The sequence below is a fragment of the Garra rufa genome, chromosome 23, assembly GCF_049309525.1.
Source record: "Garra rufa chromosome 23, GarRuf1.0, whole genome shotgun sequence".
Lineage (NCBI taxonomy): Eukaryota > Metazoa > Chordata > Actinopteri > Cypriniformes > Cyprinidae > Garra > Garra rufa.
In genome coordinates, this window is record NC_133383.1 from 17157024 (window position 1) to 17180807 (window position 23784).

Sequence of the window (23784 nt, forward strand, 5' to 3'; positions counted from 1 at the left end):
TATATTTAGTGAACTTGATCTGACCCGGTGATGATTCAAGCGCACATGAGGATATTACACAAAAACGTGCGACAGCGGCTGGAAACTTCTAGTAGAACGCCACTCATTAATAACTAACCACTTCTAGCAGTAACCCAGAGAGTGTATATAGTTTTAATCTACAGTGCCTGACAGGATGTCAGTTATTGAGGAGGAACGAATCCGCGGCGGCGTTTTTAAGGACATTAATGCAGAAGATGAAGATCAGCAACCTACAGTGATCGAGAGTTTGTGCATGAACTGTTACGAAAATGTAAATATCCTAATTATTTTTATTCAGTTGATACATATATATTTTCTGAACTAATAAATGATTTAAATAATATCAATTTTATGTGTTGTACAGGGAAGCACACGTCTACTGCTTACTAAGATCCCTTTCTTCAAAGAAATCATCATCAGCTCCTTCACATGTTCACACTGTCACTGGACCGACACAGAAATCCAGTCTGCTGGTCGGATACAAGAGCAGGGTGTGCTGTACACCTTACAAGTGAAGACCAAACAGGTATGGATCCACTGTTAACGTGTGTTAGATATTCATTATCTGGTCAGTTATATCTTGTTGTCACATTTGAAGTTACTCTCAGGTATAAGCAAATAATTTTTCTTTTCTTCCGCAGGACATGAACCGAGAGGTTGTGAAGTCTGACAGCGCATCCACCAGAATTCCACAACTTGATTTTGAAATTCCTGCTTTCACACAGAAGGGCTGTATGTACAAGTCTGTTAAATTAACAAAAAATACGTTTTGGGAAGTTGCACTTACTACCATGTTGGCGATACTCGGATGTAAACAACAGCATGGATTGCACGGTTAAAGTACTACTGAATGCATTGTTCTGCTAATTTATGCTGTCTAAACCACGGAAAAAATGTGTGGAAGCTACTAAATCATATAGAGAAGGGCTTAGTAAGCAGGAAAGGGCACAGTATTGTGACAAACTGAAGGTAATAGGTGGTGAAGATATGTACAAGCAGTATTAATTAAGATATCATCTTAATATTTCACCTACCTGACCAGAAATGCTACATATGCAAGTAAATATGCAAGTTTTGTTCAGTTCAGTGGCATTATTTCCATCCAGTAAATGTGGCTGATTGATGACGTGTCATGAGAACGCTCTATAATAAATGCTGTTTGCAGTATGATCAATTATTTTGTCTTTTTTTTTCTAATTGTTTAGCTTTGTCAACCATTGAGGGCCTTCTGGACAGAGCAGTGGCGGGTTTAGAACAAGACCAACCTACTAGAAAGGTGTGTGTGTGTTTTATCTGTATATTCAATGAGTTTCACAAATTTTAGATTGATTGTCTTCTGACAAACCCATAATTTATGCTGCAAGAGCATGCATTATATAGGTATATGGGTCAAAGATGTGTCTCACTTTGGTGCCTCCATCAAGGTAAATTTACAACAGTGATTTTTTTTTTTATGTACGCAGTGTCTTGAAAAGTGACTTTTTTGAAAATGAAATATAGGGACATGGTTGAAATAATGTTCCATTGTCTTTCAGTGTAACAACTCTTTGCAATAGGTAACTACATTAGTTAACATGAAATAAGAATGAGCAATACTGTTAGATCATTTATTAAATTAATGTTAATTTCAGCCTTCAGAAGTTGTGTTTGTTAGCATTAGTTAATGCACTGTGAACTAACATGAACAATGAACGACTGTATTTTTATTGACGTTAACAAAAATTTATAAAAAGTAAATGTGCTGTTCATTGTTTGTTAATGTTAGTTAATACATTATTGTTAACAAATGGCACCTTTTTGTAAAGTGTTACCCATTTTTATGTTAAAATAACTAAAATATATAAAAGGAAAAAGTGATCATACTACATTTTATTTTTTAAATGGTTTAAAAAAATCTTGCTTACAAATGGGTAAAGCAATGGTTTGAGGGTTATTGGCAAAGATTGGTAAAGATTCAAAATTACAATTAATTAATTTTTGGCTGCAGTGTGAACCGTAAATAGAGTCTTTTAATGTCATTGAATGTTTCTTGTTCTAAATGAATATGCCTGACAGTTTTTTTTTTTTTTTTTTTTTTTTTTTTTTTTTTTTTTTGTGTGTGTATTAACTGAATGACGTTTAGTGGGTATCATCTGTAAATAATAGTAAAAATGTGTAATAGTAATGTGTATGTTTTGTTCAGAAAGAGAAAAAAAATTAAGCAGTGTTAAACTTGTATTATTTTGATGCTTGAAAACCCCTTTTCGTCCTTAAAGGAACACTCCACTTTTTTTGGAAAAGGCTCATTCTCCAACTCCCCCCGAGTTAATAAGTTGAGTTTTACCGTTTTGAAATCCATTCAGCCGTTCTCCTGTTCTGGCGATATCACTTTTAGCATAGCTTAGCATAGATCATTGAATCCTATTAGACCAATAACATCACGTTCAAAAATGACCAACGAGTTTCCATATTTGTCCTATTTAAAACTTGACTCTTCTGTAGTTATATCGTGTACTAAGACCGGTGGAAATGCAAAGCTTAAATTTTCTAGGCTGATAAGATTAGGAACTACACTCCCATTCCGGCGTAATAGTCAAGGAAATTTGCTGCTGTAATATGGCTGAAGCAGGAGCAGTAATACCACGCAGCACATGTGCAAATGCTAAACTAGCTGGGAACTCATTTCTGATAATACTCCGCCTGCTTCGGCCTTATTACGGCAGCAGACTTCCTTGACTATTACGCCGGAATGGAAAGCTTTCGCAGCTTTGCATTTCCACCGGTCTTAGTACACGATATAACTACAGAAGAGTCAAGTTTTAAATACAACAAATATGGAAACTCGTTGGTCATTTTTTGAACGCGATGCTATTGGTCTAATAGGATTCGATGATCTATGCTAAGCAATGTTAAAAGTGATATCGCCAGAACAGGAGAACGGATGAATGGATTTCAAAACGGTAAAAATCAACTTATTAACTCGGGGGGAGTTGGAGAATGAGCCTATTTCCAAAAAAAGTGGAGTGTTCCTTTAACCCATATGCCTATATTATACAATTGTTTGTGCTATCTACACTGTTGATCTCAAAATAATTACTTGAGTCCATAAATAGAGTTCTGTTTATATGACTCTGTTTCTTTCCACATTTCAGGCAACAGATCCAGCTGTAGCTGAAAAAATAGAGGGATTCATCCAGAGGTTGAAAAAACTTAAAGAAGTCGAAGAGGAATTCACATTAGTAAGTCTTTGCGAATAGTAAACCACAGAAAGATTCAATGCAACTCCAAAAGATTAAACAGCTTGATTATTATCATGAAGTTAGAACTAACGACTACCTCATTTGACTTCTGTCTACAGATTATAGATGATCCATCAGGGAACAGTTTTATCGAGAACCCTTTTGCACCTCAGAAAGACACTGCTCTCACTGCCACGCATTACAAAAGGACGCCAGAACAAAACGCTGCACTAGGAATAGAGGTAAGAAGTTGCTACAGCACCTGCTGTTGACTTCAGAGTGTGGATAATGACAAGATCTCGATTTCTTCAACTTCTTTCATCTCTTTTCACAGGTAGAGGAAGAACAAGAAGATGAAAAGTCTGGCAGTGATCTAGATACAATGAGAAATGAGGTATTAGTGTTCAACACTAACTGCCCAGAATGCAACGCCCCGGCCAACACAAACATGAAGCTTGTTCGTATCCTTTAAAGTTTGCTATATGCGAAAAAATTCACTTTTTTGTGGAAATGGCACTGAATAACAATGCTGCATGGAGAAATGGTACATTAGAAAATAGTCTTAAGAGTTTAAAGAGATAGTTCACCCAAAAATGAAAATTTTATCTGTTTACCCCCAGGGCATCCAAGATGCAGGTGACTTTGTTTCTTCAGCAGAACACAAACGAAGATTTTTAACTCAAAGCGGTGCAGTCTGTCAGCCAAATAATGGCAGTGGATGGGCACCAGACCTTTAAAAGTAAAACAAAACATGCACAGACAAATCCAAATTACACCCTGCGGCTCGTGACGATACATTGATGTCCTAAGACACGAAACGATCGTTTTTTTTGTGAGAAACCGAACAGTATTTATATAATTTTCTACCTTTGTTACACAGCCATGTCCATCTGTCCGAGCACGAGCTCATCATCCGGCATGTTACATGTGAACGCGCTCTGGCGTATTATACGCAAACGCTGGAAGCGATGTGTAGCGTATGTACGACACTCATTGTTTACACAGTGCACAGAGATTGTGGGTATAGCGGCTATTCAAAATGGTAATTACTTGCGCTTATCCTCATTGTTCAAACCGATTTAAAGCGAAAAGATGACGTTTTCTTGCGCAAACTCATCAGGGACTTTTCACTGATTTCCGTTTGCGTATACAGTGTAAATCTTTCATGGGTTTTCTACTATATATTTCATTAAGATACATCATTTATGTTATATTAAGCCATACAAGTCTAAATACCCGGGGATCCATTTAAAGAAAGTAGTTTATTGGTCCCTTAACCCAACTGCAGAAATTCCGCACTTTAAAGAGGTCATTATAATGGCCACTAATTGCGACAGCTGTGGACATCGCACCAATGAGGTGGGAAGAATTAACATGCTATACTTTATGTATATTTCTGTTGCTGTTTCCATATCATATATTTTTATTTTTTATCAAATAATTAAATAGGTGAAATCAGGAGGAGCCACAGAAGAGCTGGGAACCAGAATAACACTCCACTTAACCGACCTTTCGGATATGTCCAGAGACCTGCTTAAGGTGAGTTCGTCTTTGAGAAACACTATGTGAATATGCTTTCCATAAGAATTGTCATTGATATATGTCTGTTTGTTACAGTCAGAGACGTGTAGTGTTTTGATTCCCGAGCTGGAGTTTGATTTGGGAATGGCGGCTCTTGGAGGAAAGTTTACTACCCTGGAAGGACTTCTCAAGGACATCAAAGACCTGGTAGGAATCAAAGCCCGGCTAACAGTGTTTGCTGTTATGAACAAACAGCTCCTTTTATGCTTATTTTATGCTTTTATGCTTATTTTAGATTGTTTCGAAAAACCCCTTCATGTGTGGAGACAGCTCGACAGCAGATAGAACTGAGAAACTACAACTCTTTGGGCAAAAAATTGACAAGGTTTGAAATCTATTACTTATATTTCTGTTAACGTTCCTCACTGTTAAAAGCAATGGCAGTATTCTCAATTTGGTATCTAAAAAAGGAGCTTGTTTATCATTTTTGAAAATAAATAAATAAATAAATATAGAATAACTGGAAAAAGTATATAAATGGTTATAGATTTGATAAAGTATGGGATTAGCTCATCAAGGCTGCAATTATTTGACAAAAATTTAAGAAAACAGTAATATTGTCAAATATTATTGTGTGAATATGTTTTAAAATGTAATTTGTTTCTGTGATGAAAAGCTGAATATTCTGCATCATTACTCCAGTCTTTAGTGTCACATGATGCTTCAGAAATCATTCTAATATGCTGATTTATTATCAATGTTGAAAACAGTTGTGCTGCTTAATATTTTGTTGGAACATGTAATGCTTTAATTATACTTATATTAATATTCTTTAATAAGTAAAAAGTTAAAAAGAACAGCATTTATGTAAAATATAAATATTTTGTAACAACTGTTTGTATGTACCATTTGTGGTCGTTATTTTATTTTTTTTAAATAAATTAATACTTCTATTCACCAAGGATGGTTTAAATTGATAAAAGGTGATAGCAAAGTCCTATATTGTTAGAATAAATGCTGTTCTTTTTTACTTAGTCAAAGAATCCTGAAAAATCACAGGTTCCAAAAAAATATTAAGCAGCACAACTGTTTTCAACATTGATAATAAAAACGAATAAATCAGCATAATATAATTTATGTTTTTTTTTGTGAAGGATGGTGTGACACTGAAGACTGAAGTAATGGCTGATTTTAAAATATATTAAAATAGAAAACCACCGTTTTAAACTCTAATAATATGCACAATATAACTGTTTTTTTTCTTTCTTCTGGCAATCAAGTAAATGCAGCCTTGATGAGCATAAGAGAATTCTGTTAAAAAAAAAATTACAATTACAAATACAATTTAACCAAAGAAGTTCCTTTTTTGAGTATTGCATATATATATATATATATATATATATATATATATATATATGTATATGTACATTTATTCTTTTTTTTAATTTATTTAATTTAATTTTTTTTTTTTTTTAATCAATGTGTTAAAGTCCATGTTTTTACAAAGTCGTAATGTGTATTTACAAAATGTTTCTTAGATAATGGCAGGGGAAATGGATGTGCATATTATCCTGGATGATCCAACAGGAAATAGTTATCTTCAGGTGAGCCAGTGTAATTTTTTTTGTATTTTATGTAAAGGATCTTATTAAAAACATCTAATGGTTAAGCATTACATTTACTGTTTAAATCTATTTCATTTTAAATATTTTGGAATATCTGTTTTTCTTTTTATATATAGGCTAACCATTCACGCTTTTTTTGCAGAATGTTTATGCGCCAGATCCAGATCCAGAAATGAAGATTGAGAAGTACACCAGGACCTTTGAGCAGAATGAAGACTTGGGGCTGAATGACATGAAAACAGAAGGGTACGCAGAGAAATAGGCTTAAAGTCAGAGAAAAATGGAGATTATATGCTGTTATATGCCAATCTCTGTCAAAGCCATTATAAAACATTATTTAAATCACTTTTACATTTATTGTAATATCTCATGTAATTAGCACTTCTGAAAACCATAGTGTCTTTTAAAGGCAGTGTTATGATTTGAAAGGGGAAAAAAAATATTATTTTGGCTTGAACAAATGCAAGGTGCTGAATTTTCCTTGCTGTCCATTACAATTTTTAAGTTATAAGTTTGTGTTAATAACCAATGTAACAACAGAATTGTTATCAAGTTTTTGGAGTATTTAAAACCACAGACACTTAATAAAGTAGTCTTAAGCACACTGGATGTAAATTCCATGGACCCATTATTTCATTTCCATGTAATTAGACTTGACTCATAACGGCTGTAATATAATAAGGGTTATGTTTGTACAATAAAACAACATGATGCAATAACTATGGGGCTGATCTATTTACACTTAACTTTTGAGGTCAGTGAGATATCTAATTAATGTCTTCAGCACATCATCAAAACTAAATGGAATGTTCTAACTAATAATAGATTTTATGGCCACATTGGAACATGCAGTTACACTGCTGATTATGCTTTCAGTTTTTGTTATCTGGCTCTTTAGAGTGTGCATTGTGTTTTTCTAATTGGTCAATTATTCATTCTTTAATATTGTTAATAATGATAAATGGCACCATTGCAGCAGTCTTTTTAACAATGTCCTGTTTACAGGACCTTGTTAGCATAACGTTTTACTTCTACTTTCTCAAATTTGCATAAATAATTATTTAAATATTATGGGATTTTCATGTTGTTTTTTATGCTTTTTGGCATAACTTGTTCTGCATATTGGTCATTAAAATGTCAATTTAACTCATTCTATTAAGTAAATATATTTAACTTAGATACTGTTTTTAGCATATTTTGTGTAATAATTTATAGAGTAAATTTTATTAACTTAATAGCTGTGCCCATAAGAGGGGACTCATCTATGTACTTTTTCTAAATATTCAGCTCATATTAGTTATCTTAATGATTACTCTATTTTTAGAAAGGAAGCTATTAATGTCTTAATGTAAAAAAAAATGCTCCTTTAATGTAGCACACTTGAAACATCTAATTAGATCTTCTCTTTTAGAGCATTCAAGTCATGCAACTTGGAGAAAAACAATGAATCACGGGTTCTTTGTGCCTTCCACTGGCACTTAACATTTATTGGAACAACATAACCACTTGAACAGCAGATAAAGGACATGACTTGCATGTAATTTAAAGCAGTGACAAATAAAATGTAATCAACATTGGTCCATATACGATGAAATACTGATGTTCATTCACCCCACAAATGGAGTTTTATTATTTTTTTCTTCTTCTTCAGTAAGGATAGTCCACCGTGATGGCAGGTTTAAATGTCCCATGGCCATTTATAGCCAGTGGTGGTGTAGATCTCGTCTTGTGTGAGGGAGTGCGTCTGTCCAAAAGAGCAATTATCGACACCAAATAAAGAAATCAAAGTTTACAAGATGCAGCTGTCGTCTTCATTAAAACAAACACAATAGAAGGTGAAGTAGGGAACATAAGGTTACTCGGACTCAAACTAGCGGAGCTGCGTTTGTGTCATTGTCCATGATCGCAAAGCCCCGTTACTTGCTCTTGGCTGGCTTCTCGGTTTTCTTGGGCAGCAGCACTGCCTGGATGTTTGGAAGCACTCCGCCCTGGGCGATGGTAACGCCGCCTAAAAGCTTGTTGAGCTCTTCGTCGTTGCGGACAGCCAGTTGCAGGTGACGGGGGATGATTCTTGTTTTCTTGTTGTCTCGGGCTGCGTTTCCTGCCAGCTCGAGGATCTCAGCCGTTAGGTATTCCAGGACAGCGGCCAAATACACTGGGGCTCCTGCGCCTACGCGCTCGGCGTAATTTCCCTTGCGTAATAATCTGTGGACACGTCCGACTGGAAACTGAAGTCCAGCTCTGGATGAACGAGACTTGGCCTTGGCGCGGGCCTTCCCACCGGTTTTCCCTCTTCCAGACATATTTTGATAACAAAGGAAGCGCCTGTTCGGGTAGTAGCGTTCTGTTTAGTGTTGCTAGTCAAAGGTACTTTCGTTTATGATGTAAGCAGGGATTGGTATTTATACCCGGACGTGCGCTCTGACTGGATGGTTTCACGCTAAAGCAAGCAACCAATCGCCACTCGAGCTGTAGTCGGTGACGTTTGAAAGCGAGCCTATCAGAAGGTGCTATGCGCTCGCTCTAATTTGCATGCCGACTCTATAAATAAGGGGCAAAAATGTGCGCAGCGCGTTCGCATACCATAACGATCCATTTGACAGCTGAGTGTTTGTGATAAATCGACACAATGCCTGAACCTGCGAAATCAGCGCCCGCTCCCAAAAAGGGGTCTAAAAAAGCTGTCACCAAGACCCAGAAGAAGGGGGATAAGAAAAGGCGTAAGACCAGGAAAGAGAGTTACGCCATTTACGTGTACAAAGTACTGAAACAAGTCCACCCGGACACTGGTATTTCCTCTAAGGCGATGGGCATTATGAACTCGTTTGTAAACGACATCTTCGAGCGCATCGCCGGAGAAGCGTCGCGCCTGGCGCATTACAACAAGCGCTCCACTATCACATCCCGGGAGATCCAGACAGCCGTGCGCCTGCTCCTGCCCGGAGAGCTAGCCAAACACGCCGTGTCCGAGGGCACAAAGGCTGTGACCAAATACACCAGCTCCAAGTGAAAGCGAACAAACAAGACGGACTGGACTCTATTCCTAATGATGGAAGACGAAACCATCCACTGTTGTTTGATATCCGCATGACGGACCTCTGGTACATTTTGAGCGAATGCAGCTCTGGAAGAGCACAAACACAGTGCTTTCCATCTGTAACACCAACATTCATTCACCTGAGGCTGTTCCTGTTTGGTCGTATTTGCACGTGTGAACACTTGTACTGTACTCTTATGGCATATGGTCGTCATTTGTTAACTCATGTTGCTGTAAACTCAAGTTACCGGAGGAAAACACTGTGGCTTTGGTTTTTATTGATTTCTTGTTGACAAAAATTGCTGTACTGTATTCATACTGAAAACATGTCTTATGCCTGAATGTTTCCTCATAACAACCCTGTCATTTACCACAAATAAATACATTGGTTAATGGTAACTACAACCAGATCGGCGAGTTTTCTTGCCTTGTAATGTGAAGCTTATTACTATGACATAGAGCCGAATATGCAGCGCTTTGTTTACAGCATTGTTTATTCGAAGTATGTTTTCGTTTTTAAACGACATTGCAGTATCTATGAAAGTTTACAAGTGCGCTAATAGACGCTTGGCTTGCGAGCAGAAGTAGCCAGAGGAGGTAACCATAGCAACAGGAAGAAGGCTGCTCCAGTATTGGAGGGTACATGAACAAAACAAGCACTGTTATTATTTAGGACTTTATTATAGATTTACCCGTCAAAACATAAAAGGAAAACGAAAGTGTTTTATGGAATTGATATATGTATAAAAAAAAATCAATGAAATTAGTGCTGTCAAACGATTAATCGTGTCCAGAATAGTTTTTGTTTACATAATGTGTAAATACATACACATACGGAATATATTTATATATGTGACCCTGTACCACAAAAATGGGTGAATAAGTAAGCTTTCCATTGAAGTATGGTTTGTTAGGATAGGACAATGAAATACAGCTATTTGAAAATCTAGAATCTGAGGGTGCAAAAAAAATAAAAAATAAAATATTGAGAAAATCGCCTTTAAAGTTGTCTAAATGAAGTTCTTAGCAATGCATATTATACTCAAAAATTGAGTTTGATATATTTACGGTAGGAAATTTACAAAATATCTTCATGGAACATGATTTTTTACTTAATATCCTAATGATTTTTGGCATAAAATAAAATTTTGATCCATACAGTGTATTTTGTCTATTGCTACAAATATTCCTGTGCTACATAAGGCTGGTTTTGTGCTCCAGGGTCACACATTTATATGTATATCACGATTTGTATTCATATAATTGAATTGACACATTTTGTTTTGGATGCGATTAATCGCGATTAATTGTTTGACAGCACTACTATGAAACTATAAATCGTATGACAATTTGTTTTTATGAAACATTCTTTCCTGGCATATTTTAGTGTTATCATGCAGCATTGCGTTTTTACAAAACAACTATAGTAGCACAGAGCCACTTCAGAGAAGATTTACCTCAAAAACCTTATGGGCATTAAATGTGTTTTTACTACAAATAAAACCAAACAAACATGGTTACTATAGTTAAACCATGGTAACCACAAGTTAACAATGGTTTTGCTACACTAACCATAGTTTAACCATGGACTGTGGTTATACAAATGGTAACCAATACCCCAAAAACAAGTTTTTACTATAATAAAACCATGGTAATTGACTTTAAAACAGATGACTTAAAAGTATTAATGAGAAAATCTCAGGTTACAATGAAAACAGGACATTTGTACACATTGTACGAATTGTTCCCTGTGATTTCATCCAGCTTGTGTTACTGGGCCATATAATGGAGGGAGAAGATTTGATCACGACGCCCCTGCAGGCAGAGAGAGAATGCTGAGAATAATCCACATGATCATGTTTTGACATTTGGCCTTGAATAAATGCGTATGGCGCACATCAAGTAACCAAGTATGCACAATTACTGGAGGAATATAATTACCCATATAGTGAATTTTGAATAGATGAGTGCAAAAAATATGGTTTACCACAACCTCAATGGTATTAACCAGGCATCTCTGAAGGTCCTGCAGATATAGGATATTTATATATCGCATTCCAAATTATGGCCCAGGTTGGCTGGTCCAGAAGATTAAAAATGAAACAACGTGAGTTAGGAACCAGATAGTCAGACGGACGGTGTCTTAGAAGATCATGTACTATATTGTTCCTTTCTCGAGTAGTTTTAAGAGGGGCTCTCTTTGTTGAAATAACGCTCTGACGATGGCATGCTTTGTCTGCAAGGGTGTGATATCTATTTCTAAAAAACGATGAGGTGACGAGACCTTTTCTCACGAAGACGACATACCTGAAACCACATACAGTAAAAAAGGATATTGAGAATGTGTGTGGGTATTTTATGAAAAATATGAATAGATTAGACAACTAACACCACTGTTATTGCTGGTTTAAGGAAGGTATTATGATGGTCTTTATTTTTTTCAATTTATAAAAATAGAATAGTTCAGAGTTCTGAAATTACAAGACGGGTTATTTAATTTTTGGATTGGATTTTATAGTCCTTTTGTGAAAATAAGATATATCGTATAATTATCCTTGAACAATTATGTGTTGTTTTTTATTTTTCTATAATAAAAAGTAATTTTTATATTCATTTTATTAAATACAATTAAATAGCAAAAAAGGCAATTTAACAAATTTAGATTTTGACCATCTGTTAAAATAATCTTAAAATAGACTGGAATGTGTTTCATTAGGGTCCTGTTTTATAACTTGACCACCTTTTGTCTTCAAGTGGTCATATTTGTTGCATAATGCTTTGTTATAATAACACAGTTAAGTGCAGCGTGATACACAGTGATATAATGCATTTATAGAATAAAACTCTATGCAAAAGCCAAGTTTGAGCTACATGAGCAGCAGGATGCTCCTAGAATTCCAAACATGTTACCTGATACTGAACTTATACTGATCTTCTTAAAGCTCCTCGTGTTCCACCTCTGGCGTCCCTTATTTCTCATAACCCCTGTTGTTGTGTTTCTGGTGCCCTCCCTCACACCTATAGATAGAAAGGGGCCAGTATAAATAGCTATATCGTCATAAACACAGAGAAAGAGACAACGAAAGAGACAAGGTGAGCTTTATGATTTAAGTTCTAGTCTGAATATAATAGTCCTACTATGGGTGACAACAATTTGTATATAAATTGTTAATTTGTGTGTAGTTATGTTTATTTTATGTGAATTTGTATTTGATTATTTGCTTATTTGTGTTTGATCTTTTATTCTTAAATATATTTGTATTTATGTGTGCTTTTTCTATCTATCTATCTATCTATCTATCTATCTATCTATCTATCTATCTATCTATCTATCTATCTATCTATCTATCTATCTATCTATCTATCTATCGTTCTATCTATCGTTCTATCTATCGTTCTATCTATCTGTCTATCTATCTATCTATCTATCTATCTATCTATCTATCTATCTATCTATCTATCTATCTATCTATCTATCTATCTATCTATCGTTCTATCGTTCTATCTATCTATCTATCTATCTATCTATCTATCTATCTATCTATCTATCTATCTATCTATCTATCTATCTATCTATCTATCTGTCTATCTATGTATCTGTCTATCTGTCTATCTATCTATCTGTCTATCGTTCTATCTGTCGTTATGTCGTTCTGTCTGTCTGTCTGTCTATCTATCTATCTATCTATCTATCTATCTATCTATCTATCTATCTATCTATCTATCTGTCTGTCTGTCTGTCTGTCTGTCTGTCTGTCTGTCTGTCTGTCTGTCTGTCTGTCTGTCTGTCTGTCTGTCTGTCTGTCTATCTATGTATCTGTCTATCTGTCTACACTCTCAAAAAGGATGTGTTAATTTTTAACACATTGTTTGTGTTATGTCTATTTTAGCACATTTTGTGTTACTTTATGTTAAATGTGTGTTAAAAACAAAAAAGAAAATATCCAACACAGCGTGTCCAACACAATATGTGTTAAATATCAGCCAATCACATTGCTGCTTGCTTCACTTCATGAGCCGTTATTCTACTGAGACAAGCAAATTTCCTCGTGCTTCAAGTTTTCATCGTCAGGACATAACTTCGATGTGTGAAGGTAAGAAATGTTTGTATTTGCCATTATACGTTTTTAAAATGTCTTTTGTGATAGTTTGTAGACGGTCGAAGGGGAATTGGCACATATAAATGATAGCCGGAAAACTACCTCACGAATGCCGATACGAACTGCGGCCGCGCCTGCTGCACATCTCGACGGTGGGAGCTTATTTTAACAAGCTTTATAGTTTCTTTTGTTAGATTAATTGTGAACAGAATCGCTTTTAATTAATCATTGACACGTTGTAGTGCTTCACATAAGAAATGCATTCGTTCGTCGCGTCTTTATCTTTGAAAATGAACATTAGTGGTGCCATGTATTGTGCAAATTGCCCTAACGCTAACATAATCTCTGATGCTTAAGCTTTTCTTGCCTTTTTAGCTATCGCTATTTTACAATATTCGCTATGTGTAGCCTATAAATAACAAAAGTATCTTTATTTTACTCCTGCAGCTATGAATGGAAGACACTCCAGATGCGCTTGTGGCAGTTACTGACAAGACAGGAGACAAACGAGAGACTTCATCTCACGACCCTCACCATCACTTGTATGCTGATAACCATATGTAAATAAAACGATTAATACTTAAGAGGTTGTCAAATACCAATTTTTTATTTTATTTTATTTTAAGTACAAACTTTATAAACCATTAACAACTTTTAACTCAAGGAACTATTAAAATGTTGAAATGACTGTATTGTGATTGTTTACCTCTCTTTTTAACCTTTTTGATTTTTTATGTAATTGTTAGTAGCAGGTTTAATAAATTGTGTTTAAACTATACATTAGTTTGCAGTGTCTTTATTGCATACAAAATTAGCTAAAAAATAACACATACTTGACACAAATTGTGTATTTATAACACAATAGTGTGTAGAAAAAAACAACACATTTTCTGTGTTAGCTGGAATAACACTCTGGTTGAGTTAAAACTAACACAAAATGTGTTGTCCTTAACTAGACACAAAGGTGTGTTAAGAAACAACACAGGCTGTGTTGTTTTTAACACATCCTTTTTAAGAGTGTATCTATCTATCTATCTATCTGTCTATCTATCTATCTATGTATCTGTCTATCTATCTATCTGTCTATCGTTCTATCTATCGCTCTGTCGTTCTGTCTGTCTGTCTATCTATCTATCAATCTATCTATCGTTCTATCTGTCTATCTATCTATCGTTCTTTCGGTCTGTCTGTCTGTCAAATTCAAATTTTTTTCACATTCAAAATTGCTTTATTAGCATGACTGTAAAATTACAATATTGCCAAAGCATTAAGTATATGTTGAGGAACATAATAACAATGAGAACATCTAAGTAATTTCAATAATTAAAAATATTAAAACAATTTAAATTTAAATAACAAAATTGAAAAACAGTGTAACAAAATAGAATGTGTAAACATTTGATACCACAGTGTTTAACATATAAACACACACAGTAGGGAAACATACTGAGGTCAGACATAATATACACTACACACATTACATACATTCACCTGCTGTCTCTCAGGCTGTGGCACATCCATACATATCTAGCAGCCAATTCTGCTGTCTGTCCCTCTCCTAGTATTATTTTTATTTTTTCCTCTTCAGTCATGGCTGTAAAATTCTTTATGATGTTTGTGAATTTATTTATATATAGGTCTCTAATTGATTTAAATTTGTGGCAGTGAAGGAGGAAGTGCATCTCTGTCTCAATCTCTCCTGTCTCGCAGTGAGCACACACTCTTTGCTCTCTGGGTAACCAGCTCTTTTTGTGTCTGCCGGTCTCGATGGCTAGACGGTGCTCACTGAGCCTGTACTTGGTCAGGATTTGTCTCTGCTTTGTCTCCCTAATACTCTGTCTGTCTGTCTGTCTGTCTGTCTGTCTGTCTGTCTGTCTGTCTATCAATCTATCAATCATTCTGTCTATCTGTCTGTCTGTCTGTCTGTCTGTCTGTCTATCAATCTATCAATCATTCTGTCTGTCTGTATATCTATCTATCTATCTGTCTGTCTGTCTGTCTGTCTGTCTGTCAATCTATCAATCATTCTGTCTGTCTGTATATCTATCTATCTATCTATCTATCTATCTATCTATCTGTCTGTCTGTCTGTCTGTCTGTCTGTCTGTCTGTCTGTCTGTCTGTCTGTCTGTCTGTCTGTCTGTCTGTCTGTCTGTCTGTCTGTCTGTCTGTCTGTCTGTCTGTCGTCTGTCAATCATTCTGTCAATCATTCTGTCTGTCTGTATATCTATCTATCTATCTATCTATCTATCTATCTATCTATCTATCTATCTATCTATCTATCTATCTATCTATCTATCTATCTATCTATCTATCTATCTATCTGTCTGTCTGTCTGTCTGTCTGTCTGTCTGTCTGTCTGTCTGTCTGTCTGTCTGTCTGTCTGTCTGTCTGTCAATCTATCAATCATTCTGTCTGTCTGTATATCTATCTATCTATCTATCTATCTGTCTGTCTGTCTGTCTGTCTGTCTGTCTGTCAATCATTCTGTCTGTCTATATCTATCTATCTATCTATCTATCTATCTATCTGTCTATCTGTCTGTCTGTCTGTCTGTCTATTATTCTATCTATCGGTCTGTCTATCTATCATCTATCTGTCTGTCCATCTGTCCATCTATCTCTATCTAATAATGTTTCATCTATCACAAAATGAATTGAATTTGTAATATCCACTATTTAATATGTATTTTTATGTTTAAAACAGCAGTCAGATGTTCTTTGTTGGTGCATCAGCCAAAAACGTGTGGCCAGTGACATCAGTCTCATTTGAACTGTGGCATTCGGTGCTTGTTGGTGACACCCGAACACAGAACGGAAAACTCGTTGTTGCGTGATTTGATAGTAAGTAGGTGTTTTGCTTTTAAAATCAGTTTTTGAGTGAATCGAGGTCAAGGTGATAATGTGATGTGTGGGATTTTCCCTGCAGCCAGAGCATCATGTGGCCAGCCCTCCTAGTGTGTCAGCTTGTCCTGATTCTCCAGTCAGAGGCTCAGAGTCCCTGCCTCACCCACCCAACATACAAAGACCCAGGTCAGTCAAAGCATACATGTATCCTCTCTTCATCTCCTCTTCCTCTTTATACATCCTTAATTCTCTCATCACTATCTCACCTTTCATTTTCCATTGGAACCACAAAGGAACCCGAGACCACCCAGCAATTTGAGGAGTTTGTTTTCTTAAACATGTAGTATTATTTTAATCATGTGGCCTTCTTTTAGTGAAGATTCATATGGTTTTAAATGTCCTATATTTCCCTACTAAAGAGGTTACTGTGACAACTGATTTCTTTTTATTCTTCTTTTACAGCCAATTCTGATATCACAGTTGTGTGTGGCACAAACAGGATGGATTTGCAGATTTTGCTGTGCCCCATGTACTTCTATGGATATAATGAATCCATGGTGGCTCTGAATGGCCAGTTCGGCAAACCTGAGTGCAGAGGAACCGCTGACTGGACCGTCGACCCACCTGTAGTCAAATTCCAGTTCTACATCACTGAACCATACATATCTGTCTGCGGCAATAAGCTGACGGTAGGATGCTTTTTTAGCAGACATAATGAAAATAGTTGTTATGATAATTAATAATACATTTATACAACACATAATACATGTATATATGGGTCTAAGATTAAAAGGGGTTTAAGCATAAAACGATAAGTGTAAAACTGCTTTAAAGTGTTTTTCCAAAAAAAAAAAAAAAGTTTAATTTAATAAAACTTTTTTTTTTTTTCTGAGCAAAAAATAAATATCATACATTTTCCCTGATTTACAGAAGACACCCTCTAAACAGTCATTCAGTGTAACAGTCTTGTCAGGCAAATTTACAACAAAAATCAATTTATGACATTAAAAGACAAATTACTTTCACCCCCAAATACTAGTTTCACCCAAATAAATGTAATTCTACATTTTTTAAATTTGCCACTATCCTAGGTTTTGCCCATTTGTCAGTAAGGATTTTTTTCTAATTTAAAACACAATAAAATGTAATATGCTCCCTTATTCTTTTACATATTTTAATATGTACAGGTCAGAATATTTTTACAGAAATATTGTGTTATGCTGAATAAAACTAACATTATTTCAACCAAATTTTGACATCTTACATTATCTTATATTAAACTTATTTAATGTGCTTTCTATGGACGTAAAATTTTTTGAATTTTCCTTTGACTCTATATATACTATATGTGACCCTGGACCACAAAACCAGTCATAAGGTTAAATTATACAAAAATGAGATTTACACATCATATGAAAGCTCAATAAATAAGCTTTCTATTGATGTATGGTTTGTTAGGATAGGACAATATTTTACCAAGATACATCTATTTGAAAATCAGGAATCTGAGGATGCAAAAAAATCAAAACACTGAGAAAATCACCTTTAAAGTTGTCCAAATTAGGTTCTTAACAATGCATATTACAAATCAAAAATTACATTTTGATATATTTACAGTAGGAATTTTACAAAAAATCTTCATGGAACATGATCTTTACTTAATTTCTTAATGATTTTTGGCATAAAAGAAAAATCAATAATTTTGACCCATACAATGTATTTTTGGCTATTGCTACAAATATACCCCAGCGACTTAAGACTGGTTTTGTGGTCCAGGGTCACATATATGTGTGTGTATATATATGTATGTTTTTTTATATTTTTTTATAACATATATACATCTAGAGAGACTATTTGTTTATTTGTATTTATAGTATTTATTTATTACTTGTAGCTTAAATGTTATTATGTATTAAGTATATTTAGTACATTTATATATATATTTTTTTATTAAATTAGTTACTTTCATGGTTTTTATGGTCTTTCTTCCCATTTTTATAATTTTTTCCCTTTTTCAAATGAAATTTTTTTTGACCTGGAAAAAACTTTGAGTTGCATTTTATTATTTTGTGGTTTTATACTGAAATATATATACACATGTTTGTTTGTTTGATAATCTAACAGATCACCGAAGAGATCGGATCTGGGCTGTTCTCCGATTTCTCTAGTGTTCAGTCTGTGAACATCTCTGGGGTGGTCAATACTCAGGACCCGAATGCTGGAACCATCACCTACTGGCAGGAAATGAGATACCTCTTTTCCTGTAGATACCCGCTTCAGTACTTGGTCAACAACACAGAGATGAGTGTGTGAGTGGACTCAAAATGTACAGTGAGGTCCAATGGTCTGAGACCACACTGAATATTCAAGGTTTAAAGTTTTAAGAAAAAAAAATGTTCAAACTATTTTTAGGTCACTAATCAAATAAGCAACTTTGTGATCATGTGAATGTTGTACAAAAGCTCAGATGTCAATCAAACTTGCACAAAAATACATATTCTATGAACTTGTAGTGAAAAATGTATTAGAAAAATGAAAAATAAACATGTTTTCAGTGATCTCAGACTTTTGGCTTCTACTGTATGTCTTAATATGTGTTCATTAAGTTATTTAATGAATTACTCTGTCATTTACACACAAACCGCTGTTGTTCTGCAGATCTGGAGTGAGTTTGGCAATTAAGGACAATAATGGTAGTTTCATCAGCACTCTGAGCATGGTTCTTTTTGAGGTATTATATGTTCCTTCGGCTGAGTTTAGCATAACACATTATTCACAGTGACATAGGAGAGTTATTGGAACTGGCCAATTTGTGTGTGTTCATAAATGTTTTTCTGCACTGACTCAAAGGACCACACATATACAACTCGTCTCTTCATGCCTCCAACGGGACTCATGCTGAAAACCAGGGTTTTTGTGGAAGTACGAGCCACTAATCTCACACAGAGGTACTTTGCTCAGTTTGAGACTATTATGAACAATGTTATCCATCATAAGGCGGCCTGATATTTGAAACATATAGTGCACAGGGGAGAAGGGTGCCTCCCAAAAAAAATTATAAATTTGAGTGACATTCATTCAATGTTATCCAGAATGAAATTATATATTTATTTATATTTAATTTTGTAAATTTATATTAATTTTGAGTTGGTATATCACTTTATAAATGTATTTTTATTATTATTATTATTATTATTTTTTACCCCATATAGGTTCAATGTTCTGTTGGATCGATGCTATACAACTACAAGTCCTTACCCAGGAAACAGCACATCATTTGACTTGTTTGTGGGGTAAGTTTGAATATTTCTTTGTTTCAGTTACACTTTTTAAGAATTGACATTCAATATTTTTTCACCAACTTAAGTAAATATGACTGATAAAGGATGATTCAGAAACAAATATGCATCTAAAAGTGATTTCACGGCTCAGTTATATTCAGTGATGGGTGTACTTATAAACTGTAGTCTGTTACTGATTGTAAATTTCATGTTGAAAATTGTGGTTAATAATGTAATATTTTAGGCAATACAATTTGACTACTTTTTGATAAAAAAAGTGGTAACACTTTACAGTAAGGTTCATTAGATTTACCTTAGTTTAACTACATTAGTTATCTTATGTTGATTTCATCATTTACTAATGCATTATTAAAATCACAAGTTGTGTTTGTTAACATTGGTTAGTGTATATGTTTGTGTATATACACACACACATATATATACACACACACACACACACACACACACATGTGTATATGTGTGTGTGTGTGTGTGTGTGTGTGTGTGTGTGTGTGTATATATATGTGTGTTCTATCATTTCTATCATCCTCTGTCATTCTCAGATGCAACCTTGATCTCCAAACCATAATGGGTGTGAATGGAGAGCAGCAAGTGGCACGCTTCTCGTTTGAGACTTTTCGCTTTGTAGAGCACAGAAACAGGACGGTGTCAACCTTTTATCTGCACTGTGCTACCAGGCTCTGCGAGAGCTCTTTCTGTAGATCCTTACGGCAGGTATGAACAATCATGTGTGACCCTGGACCACAAAACAAGTCTTAAGTAGCACAGGTATATTTGTAGCAATAGCCACAATTCATCTACAATATTTATTTTTCTGTTATGCCAAAAATAATTAGGATATTAAATAAAGATCATGTTTCATTAAGATGTTTTGTAAATTTTCTACCATAAATATAATGAAACTTAATTTTTAATTAGTAATATGCATTGCTAAGAACTTCATTTGGACAACTTTAAAGGCAATTTTCTCAATATTTAGATTTTTTTTTTTTTTGCACCTTCAGATTCCAGATTTTCAAATAGTTGTATCTCGGCCAAATACTGTCGTATACTTAAAAAAAAAAAAAAAAAAAAACTTTATGACTGTTTTTGTGGTCTAGAGTCACATAAGATGGTTAACAAAAATCTTAAAATGTAATTCACAAGAAGAACATAATCTAACTGAATTGTTTTCAAATTCATCTCATGACGCATGCATTAGAATTGCACAACTCCTGTAAGAAAGCGGAGGGCCGTCCAATCAGCTCAAGGAACCTCAGTGAGTGACACTGCCACGGTCAGCTCTGGGCCAATCATCGCCAAAGTGGACGGTAAGACTTGCAGTTTAAAAGAAATTATTCAGGTTCTGTGGGTCTTAAATATTCTTAATTTACTCTTCCACAAAAAGGCCTAAAAAGTTTTTAAACTATCAGCAAAGGGATATTTCACTCAAAAATGAAAATTGGCCCATGATTTACTCACCCTCAAGCTATCCTACGTGTATATGACTTTCCTCTTTTAGACAAATACAATCTGAGTTATAGTTAAAGTCAAAAGTTTACATACACCTTGCTGAATCTGCAAAATGTTAATCATTTTACCAAAATAAAAGGGGTCATACAAAATGCATGTTTTTTTATTTAGTACTGACCTGAATAAGATATTTCACATGAAAGATGTTTACATATGGTCCACAAAAAGAGAATAATAGTTGAATTTATAAAAATGACCACATTCAAAAGTTTACATACACTTGTTATCTGAATGATCCACAGTTTTTTTTTTTTTCATTTGTTTGTTTCTATGCTAAGTGTTGTGTCTTTATGACTGTTGTTTGTCCTGAACAGTTAAGCTGCACGCTGTTCTTCAGAAAAATCCTTCAGGTCCCACAAATTCTTTGGTTTTTCAGCGTTTTGTGTGTTTGACCCTTTCCAACAATGACTGTATATATTTTTTTGAAATCCATCTTTTCACACTGAGGACAACTGAGGGGCTCATATGCAACTATTACAGAAGGTTCAAACACTTACTGATGCTTCAGAAAGAAACATGCATTTAGAGCCGGGGGGTAAAACCTTTGTGCATTTGAAGGACAGTACTAAATGAAATAATATGATAATTAGGCAAAAAAAGAAAAATGTACACATCATCTTTCTGTTCAAAAGTTTTCAGAGCCCCCCGGCTCTTACTGCATTGTGTTTCCTTCTGAAGCATCTGTAAGTGTTTGAACCTTCTGTAACAGTTGTATATGAGTCCCTCAGTTGTCCTCAGTATGAAAAGACAGATCTCAAAATCATACAGTTATTGTTGGAAAGGGTTCAAATACACAAAAATGCAGAAAAACCAAAGAATTTGTGGGACCTGAATGATTTTTCTGAAGAACAGTGGGCAGTTTAACTGTTCAGGACAAACAAGGGACTCATGAACAACTATCACTAAACAAAAAAACATAGCTATGGATCATTCAGGTAACAACACAGTATTAAGAATCAAGGCGATGTAAACTTTTGAATGGGGTCATTTTTATAAATTCAACTTTTTTTCTTCTTTTGTGGAGTATATGTAAATATCCTTTGTGTATGTATGTAGGATCCCTCTTATTTTGGTAAAATAATTATTGTTCTGGCTCTGTCAAGCTTTATAATGCTAGTGAATGGCTGTTAAGGTTTTGAAATACAGTAAAGTGCATCCATCATAAAAAGTGCTCCACACATCCTTGGGCGGTTAATAAAGGCCTTCTTATGCTAAGTGTTGTGTTTAAGAAAAACATCCATATTTAAAACTTTATAAACCGCAATCTCTAGCTTCCGCTAACTGTCGTATGCGCATTTATGAAAAAGCGGTGTTCCACCGATTGAAGTTTTGTTTTGTAACCAGAGCTTACACTACGCTAACATCCTACATTATCCTTTGGAACACCACTCTTTCGTGAACGCGTGTATGTCAGTTAGTAGAAGCTAAAGATTACGCTTTATAAAGTTTTTAATATGGATATTTTTCTTACACAAATGCATCATTTAGCTTCAGAAGGCCTTTAATAACCCTTGAAGCCATGTGGAGTACTTTTAATGAAAAAAAATCTCAACAGCCATTCACTACCATTATTAGGCTTGGAAGAGCCAGGACATTTTTTTCACAATAACTCCAATTGTATTTGTCTGAAAGAAGAAAGTCATATAAACCTAGAACGTCTTAAGGGTGAGTAAATTATGGGGTAATTTTTGGGTAAACTATTGCTTTAATTTCATAAGTCATGGAATTATATGTTGCACGCTTTAAAAAAAACCCCGTTCATTTTAATCATACATTATAATTCATTAAAAAAAAAAAAAAAATTAGATGTTGTCAATTTGCTAAATAATCTTTAAACATTTGCACAGAAAGAAGACAAAAATAAGGTTTATTTATTTAGTTTTCGGCTTGGTTTAAATAAGGTGTTAAAGTCTTAAATTTATCTTCATCAAAACCTACAGGAACCCTGATGGATAAACTTGTTTTACTCAGTTGAATAAAAATGTATTTTGTCTTTGATTATAATGCCATGTGTTTGAATTTCCGTCTCCGTTTATAATCCCTCTAGAACCATTTGCACCTGTTGCTATAGGTATGTACTTGTTTTATATAATTCAATTAGACATATCCAGTACCTTTTTTCAGCTTTTTTAATGGGTCAATTTGGTGTGCCTGTATTTGCAGTGTCTAAGGATCTGAAGCAGGACAAGGCAGTGGTAGGTGTCTCTGTGGCAGCTGGGGTATTCGGAGGCCTATGTGTCATCATGCTAGCTGTGCTCATCTACAAGCTCCGCAAGGACAAGTTCAATGCAGACAAATCAAGCCTTTTCCACTGACAGCTCTCACACAGAGATGTTCGCTCACCACCGTGAAAGCTGTCCTAATAGACGCTCAAAAAAAGGATTCTACATCTAGGCCTGTAGTTTGGTCAAGCTCAAGGTTTAGAGGACAGGAATGGGACAACGTGTAGATGCCATGAGGAAGAACAAAATGTCACAAAACCACTATTATAAATAGAGTCTACAAATAAGAATTTTTTGCATGCCACTATTCATTATATTAACTACATTTATGTATCTGCATTTTTGGGTTTTCTGTAAAAGGGCGTTCTTGTAAAAAAGTAT

General features: G+C 34.8%; 4 protein-coding genes across 4 annotated transcripts; 3 read left to right on the forward strand and 1 right to left on the reverse strand.

Moving 5' to 3' along the window:
• Nucleotides 1-61: 61 nt before the first annotated feature.
• Nucleotides 62-7104, forward strand: zpr1 (ZPR1 zinc finger). Its single transcript, XM_073829394.1, has 13 exons — nt 62-292; nt 386-547; nt 663-753; nt 1227-1297; nt 3153-3239; nt 3359-3481; nt 3574-3700; nt 4528-4598; nt 4689-4778; nt 4857-4967; nt 5056-5145; nt 6299-6364; nt 6528-7104. The coding sequence occupies exons 1-13, from the start codon at nt 176-178 to the stop codon at nt 6645-6647; spliced, it is 1326 nt and encodes a 441-aa protein (XP_073685495.1). The 5' UTR covers nt 62-175; the 3' UTR covers nt 6648-7104.
• Nucleotides 7105-7840: 736 nt separating this feature from the next.
• Nucleotides 7841-8769, reverse strand: h2ax1 (H2A.X variant histone family member 1). Its single transcript, XM_073829395.1, has one exon. The coding sequence runs from the start codon at nt 8686-8688 to the stop codon at nt 8302-8304; it is 387 nt and encodes a 128-aa protein (XP_073685496.1). The 5' UTR covers nt 8689-8769; the 3' UTR covers nt 7841-8301.
• A 201-nt stretch (nt 8770-8970) lies between these two features.
• hist2h2l (histone 2, H2, like) lies at nt 8971-9827 on the forward strand. The gene has a single exon (XM_073829841.1). The coding sequence runs from the start codon at nt 9015-9017 to the stop codon at nt 9393-9395; it is 381 nt and encodes a 126-aa protein (XP_073685942.1). The 5' UTR covers nt 8971-9014; the 3' UTR covers nt 9396-9827.
• On the forward strand, nt 9473-23624 carry LOC141298946 (zona pellucida-like domain-containing protein 1). Its single transcript, XM_073829241.1, has 10 exons — nt 9473-9486; nt 16450-16553; nt 16830-17056; nt 18492-18676; nt 19026-19098; nt 19218-19315; nt 19580-19660; nt 20212-20383; nt 20871-20979; nt 23306-23624. Exons 1-10 carry the CDS (start codon nt 9473-9475, stop codon nt 23494-23496), a joined length of 1254 nt encoding a protein of 417 aa, XP_073685342.1. The 3' UTR covers nt 23497-23624.
• The last annotated feature ends 160 nt before the right edge of the window (nt 23625-23784 follow it).

Bases quoted from the DNA above. Each gene is read 5' to 3' on its own strand.
- zpr1 (XM_073829394.1), top strand. From the start codon at position 176: ATGTCAGTTATTGAGGAGGAACGAATCCGCGGCGGCGTTTTTAAGGAC. The intron at 4,779-4,856 runs GTGAGTTCGTCT...TGTTTGTTACAG, and splicing joins TGTCCAGAGACCTGCTTAAG to TCAGAGACGTGTAGTGTTTT. The intron at 4,968-5,055 runs GTAGGAATCAAA...TGCTTATTTTAG, and splicing joins TCAAGGACATCAAAGACCTG to ATTGTTTCGAAAAACCCCTT.
- h2ax1 (XM_073829395.1), bottom strand. From the start codon at position 8,688: ATGTCTGGAAGAGGGAAAACCGGTGGGAAGGCCCGCGCCAAGGCCAAG.
- LOC141298946 (XM_073829241.1), top strand. The intron at 16,554-16,829 runs GTCAGTCAAAGC...CTTCTTTTACAG, and splicing joins CCCAACATACAAAGACCCAG to CCAATTCTGATATCACAGTT. The intron at 20,980-23,305 runs GTAAGACTTGCA...ACCTTTTTTCAG, and splicing joins AATCATCGCCAAAGTGGACG to CTTTTTTAATGGGTCAATTT.
- hist2h2l (XM_073829841.1), top strand. From the start codon at position 9,015: ATGCCTGAACCTGCGAAATCAGCGCCCGCTCCCAAAAAGGGGTCTAAA.